The sequence below is a fragment of the Piliocolobus tephrosceles genome, chromosome 18 (genome assembly GCF_002776525.5).
Source record: "Piliocolobus tephrosceles isolate RC106 chromosome 18, ASM277652v3, whole genome shotgun sequence".
In the NCBI taxonomy this organism is placed as follows: Eukaryota; Metazoa; Chordata; class Mammalia; order Primates; family Cercopithecidae; genus Piliocolobus; species Piliocolobus tephrosceles.
Genome location: NC_045451.1, coordinates 60,474,335 through 60,480,334, shown reverse-complemented (window position 1 = coordinate 60,480,334; position 6,000 = coordinate 60,474,335). Strand labels below are relative to the sequence as shown.

Sequence of the window (6,000 nt, the reverse complement as noted above, 5' to 3'; positions counted from 1 at the left end):
TTTTTTTTTTTTGAGACGGAGTCTCGCTCTGTCGCCCAGGCTGGAGTACAGTGGCCGGCTCTCAGCTCACTGCAAGCTCCGCCTCCTGGGTTCACACCATTCTCCTGCCTCAGCCTCCCGAGTAGCTGGGACTACAGGCGCTGGCCACCACGCCCGGCTAGTTTTTATATTTTTTAGTAGAGACGGGGTTTCACCGTGTTAGCCAGGATGGTCTCGATCTCCTGACCTCGTGATCCACCCGTCTCGGCCTCCCAAAGTGCTGGGATTACAGGCTTGAGCCACCGCGCCCAGCCTAATTTTTAACTTATTATGGGTTACTAAGATTTTATTCAGATAAACTAAAATGAGGAAATTAGCATCTACTGAGGGTTCCTCCTAAGAAAAGTCTGGTTGCCACATATGGTAGTGTAGCGAAAGTTCCCACTGTGCATTTCCAAATGTGAATAGCTGGAATTCCAAAAATTACTTAATTTAATTTTCATTTAAGTTGACCCTTGAACAACAAAAGTTTGAACTGTGTGGGTCCTTTAAATGTAGGGTTTTTTTCAATAAATATATTGGAAAATTTTTTGGAGAATTTCAACAATATGAAAAAACTAGCAGCCAGGCACAGGCACGGAGGCTCACGCCTGTAATCCCAGCACTTCGGGAGGCCACGGCGGAAAGATCACGAAATCGAGACCATCCTGGCCTCGAGTAGAGATGGTGAAACCCCGTCTCTATTAAAAATAGAAAAAAATTAGCCGGGCATGGTGGTAGGCGCCTGTAGTCCCAGCTACTCGGGAGGCTGAGGCAGGAGAGTGGCATGAACCCAGGAGGTGGAGCTTGCAGTGAGCCTAGATGGCGCCACTGCACTATAGCCTGGGCGACAGAGCGAGACTCTGTCTCAAAAACAAAACAAAACAAAACAAAACACTAGCAGATGAACCATGTAGCCTAGAAACATCAAAAAAAAAAAAAATCGAGAAAATGTTAGATTGTCATGAATGCATAGAGTATACGTAGATACTAGTTTAAGTATGGGTTTAATCAATTATTTATGTTATCAGTAAGGTTACCAGTCAACAGTAGGCTATCAGTAGTTAAGTTCTGGGGAAATCGAAAGTTGTACTTGGGCTGGGCAGGGTGGCTCACGCCTATAATCCCAGCACTTTGGGAGGCTGAAGCAGGAGAATCCCTTGCGACCAGGAGTTCGAGACCAGCCTGGGCAACACAGTGAGACCCTGTCTCTTGGGGGAAAAAAAAAAGTTACAGTTGGAATTTTGGCTGCATGAGAAGCCGGCACCCATAACTACTACACTGTTCGTGGGTCCACTGTGGTTAATCACTGATCCTACATTAACTCAACAAGAATTTACTATTGTGCAAGAATCAATGTTTCAAATACAAGACAGGTTGGGCATATTTACATGTCACTGTAAATACTATTGTCTATTCTGTTAGGCAGCAGTAATATGAAAGCTTATTTGGGTATCTAAGATTGTCCATTCAGATAAACAGAGTATCTGAAGTTAAGAACCAGAAGATAAACTTACATATTTTAAATAGACTATTAGCTAAACTTTCAAGTAACAGATGCAAAGTATTTTCCTTCAACCATCTTTTCAGGTGAAGTATTCTGAAGTTTAAAGAAGTCCAATTGCTAACCTAAAAAAAGTATAATAAACTGTTTTCCTCGTGTTTCCAGACATTTGGGATACACTCTAGTGTAATTATTAGTTTTTCAGATACACAACTGAACGCATTGCTTACATTATGAGGTATTTCTTCTGAAAAAGCATCCAGAGGTTGAAGAAAAACATACTGAGTATATTATTTGAAAGTGTAATGAACATATTAAACTTATTTAAAAATAAGTTTACCTTATGGTTCCTGATTTTTTAAATAATCTACATAATAAAATGGTTCCAGGGTTATCTCTCTAGTTCATTTCTCAACACAATAAACTCTCTGAATACTTGAAGTATGGAACTCTAAGTTCAACTAACACTTGCCTCACACTAGATAAGAGAAACTTTTGTGTTTCTGCATTATATTTATAAACTGGAATATAGCCCTATCTCTTAAAAATATTGTAAGATTAAGTCATGTTTAATTTCAGGTTTACTGTGACCTACTTAGCAATCCCCTTCTGCAATAAGCTTTTATTTAGAAATTTTCCCTTAGAATGAAACTTTACATTTTATTGATTTTCCAAATTACTATAATTAAGTTTTTATTTCTAGATTGTGAAATCATTTAGTTGGCATCGCTCACTTAACAGAAGATAAGCATGTCTACTTTGGCACTCAAATTACTAACTACTACTAATAGAGGACAATTTAGTAATAATACTGGACAGTACTCAATTCTTTTAGAATTCATATACTGGACACACCATAAAGTTCAATATAATTTTTGAATTGGGTTATACCCTTTAAATGCTTATTTCTTGCTTTCAGAATAGATGTTTAAATACACTATGCCAACAATCTGTTATCCTCTTAAAATTAACTGCAAAATGGGCCAGGCACAGTGGTTCATGCCTGTTATCCCAGCACTTTGGGAGGCTGAGACAGGCAGATCATGAGGTCAGGAGTTCGAGACCAGCCTGGCCAATTTGGTGAAACCTTGTCTCTACTAAAAATACAAAAGTTAGCTGGGTGTGGTGGCACACGCCTGTAGTCCCAGTTACTCGGGAGGCAGAGGCAAGAGAATCGCTTGAACCCGGGAGGCAGAGGTTGCAGTGAGCCGAGATCACGCCACTGCACTCCAGCCTGAGCGACAGAGCAAGACTCTGTCTCAGAAAAAAAAAAAAAAAAAAATTAACTGCAAAATGATATCCACTCTGCATGAAGTTTCACTGGAAATTTACCTTTTTCAGGGCATACTTTGGGTCTTCAGGAAGAACCATTATTATCCTGCCATCAGGGTATTCAGCCAGAATTCTTTCTTTCTTCCAGCCCTAGATACATATATATATATATATGTAAAGTATCAATTTTATGTATATTTTATTCATCATATCCATGTACAAGAGAAAAAGTACAATTGGTCTAAAAATTGCAAACATGAAAAATATATGCTCATTAATGCTTAATAAAGCATGATAAATAGGCTATTTTGTTAAGCATACAATAGGTACAAGGCAAGCTAATTTCTCTCTACTACTCATTCAGAGATACAACTAACACCACAGGAGTATTTCTAATTTATCATTTCCCATTTTAAATTAATTTTGAAAGCCACACACCAAAAGCAAGCCCCTTAAAGTCAGTAATTCCCAGAAACTATAATTCTCCCAGATGCTTGATAAAAGAATTAAACTCTTATATTTCATTGGAACATGGTTACCTCCACAAACAAACACTCAAAGTTTTATGTCTGGCATGCCAAAGACCTCCAGGAGGTTTTAAATGAACTGATTTGCATGCAGTAGCCCAGTATGAAAGGAATAGTTTTATGCTTATTGATCACAACTACCAAAGCCACAAGAAGGAGACTATAAAAAATATAACTACCTTCTAAGAATCTAATAGGGAAGGAGAAGCTACGTTGTGTGTATCTGAAGTTAAACATACTCAAAAAAAGAGAGGTAATAAACTCTTCTTCAGATCCACACTCGTGGTGATTAATGAGCAGAACCTGCATAAAAAAAAACAAACAAAACAAAAGCCACTTAAATCTAGTAAGATGGGACTGAACCAGAGGTTAAAACTAGGAGCTTTGAAGTTCAAAATAAGTACAGAAGGAATGAGCTTAACTAGTTGTTCCAGTTGTCTTAACCCAACCAACTTTACATAAAAAGGCCTTTCCAGAAGCCATTTATACTTCCAATAAAGAAAACCACCATATTTTTTCTGATGTTTCTTCTAAGAACACAAAAGCTCAATGAAACCAAGAAAATGGCAACTAGATTTCTTTAAAAATATACTATGGCAAGTATGAAAGCAGATTCGTTTTCTTAAACCATCAAGAATTTTTTGGAGGGGGGAGGGTAGGAAAGATCATTGTTGGGAACAAAAATTCTAGTTAATAAGCTTGGTATATGTAACAACTTAAATTAAAAGATTTAAAATCCAAAACTTGTTTACATAATAGAGTACCCAACAGAAAACTTAAATTCAGATGATTAAAATTAATTATCATTGGTAACATGTTCTCAAGATTTGAAAAGAAAGGAGAAGAAACAATAGCCACAGAAGTCCTTTTTTCATCTAAGAAACTAAATCTGTAGTTCTTCAACCTAAATAAGGTTTTAAAAAAGAAACTTAAGGCCGGGTGTGGTGGCTCATGCCTGTAATCCCAGCACTTTGGGAGGAGGACGGATCACGAGGTCAGGTGATCAAGACCATTCTGGAAACCTCATAGCTACTAAAAGACAAAAAATTATTGTAGTTTTAGGCGGGTGTGGTGGCACGCGCCTGGAGTTCCGGCTACTCAGGAGGCTGAGGCAGCAGAATCGCTTGAACCCGGGAGGTGGAGGTTGCAGTGAGCTGAGATCGCGCCACTGCACTTCAGCCTGGGTGACAGAGCGAGACACTGTCTCCAAAAAAAAAAAAAAAAAAAGACAGAAAGAAAGAAAGAAAAAATCTGAATCATATACAGATCTGAATATAGGTAAACAATTTTTAGAAGATTTACAAGATATCATCTCTTTAAAAACAAATTTCTATTAGTAATGTTACTTTATGAAAAAGCTTTTAAATTTATGAACCTATTTTTAATAAAATGAAGAGATTTTCACTTTAAAACAACGAAAAGACCTAAAAATTTAAGTAACCTCAAGTTATAAGAAAACCATTCTTCCTGAACTGAATCATCTAAAGACACTTCCATAAACTATTTTCCTATTAAACGCCTTTAAAAACAGTAATACTGGTTTCATGTCATTATACTGCATTATAGACATTGGACAAATTATTTTGCCTTACTAATTTTTAAGTGCAAAACTTTCTCTTGAAACAACTTCAGACTTGTATGTTCATGCTGACATTTTTATGACAATTCAATTTGATAAAATTTTATGTTTTAAATAGTACCTTTTTTTATGTACTAAATAAAAGCCCTTTAATCTAAGAAGCAGAGACTGCCAAGGGATACTTAGTACTCCTTAGGTTTCTAATGTTCATGAAAACAGCAAGTTTTGTTTATTAATGTAATTTACTTATTTGAGACAGAGTCTCACTCTGTCACCCAGGCTGGAGCGCAGTGGCAAGATCACAGCTCACAGCAGCTTCAAAAGCTCCTGGGCTCAAGCAATCCTCTTGCTTCAGCCTCCCAAGTAGCTGGGACTACAGGCGTGCACCACCATGCCAAGCTAAGAAAGCACATTTTAGTGAAAACTTTTAAGTAATTCTAGAGTAAAAGTTCAGGGTTTAGATCCTTGTTCTTGGTAGTTACTAGATGCATGGCCTTAGGCAAATCACCGGAACTCTGATTCTGTTTCCTGACCTAAGCATTCTAAAAAATTGCTATCATCACCTCCATCACTTGGGTAGGTTCGAGGGTGCTATATGCTATACTTAGGACGACTGCTCAAAAAGTAGCCACTCAGTAACTCTTAGTAACTTCCATTCTCCTTTCTTACTAGTATCAAACTAAGATCAATGCACTAATCTAACAAAACAGTCAATCAACAAATGTTCCCAAGGTTAAATACAGCAATAAATTCAAATCATAGACAAACAAATGAAAGAAACAAGTTAGCTAATATTTGTTCAAATAACATACTCAAGACACATCTATGCCTCAACTACAGTTAACTGCCAGTCAGCAATAACCACATGACCCTCCTTACTTCAGAGAAACTTAGAGGTTGTAAAGTCCATCCAATGCTTAAAATTAAGGGAGAGAAACGCAGGGTTCAGGAAAGAGTGCATGCAATTTAGAAGAATAACCAAACAGCCACAATGTTTCTGCAAAGATATAAATTCCAATGCAGTGCACTTACACTTCTGACCTTTAGCTCCAATATATTTCAGCACTAGTACATTACACATAACCCTCTGCTAAAGAGTA

General features: G+C 37.3%; 1 protein-coding gene across 1 annotated transcript in view; it reads right to left on the bottom strand.

The window, feature by feature from the left end:
• ESCO1 (establishment of sister chromatid cohesion N-acetyltransferase 1) overlaps positions 1-6,000 on the bottom strand; it is a 69,012-nt gene that overhangs the window by 8,629 nt on the left and 54,383 nt on the right. Inside the window, exon 8 of the mRNA XM_031934505.1 lies at positions 2,855-2,944. Within this exon, the coding sequence (XP_031790365.1) occupies positions 2,855-2,944 (90 nt within the window). The remainder of the gene's footprint in view (positions 1-2,854; positions 2,945-6,000) is intronic.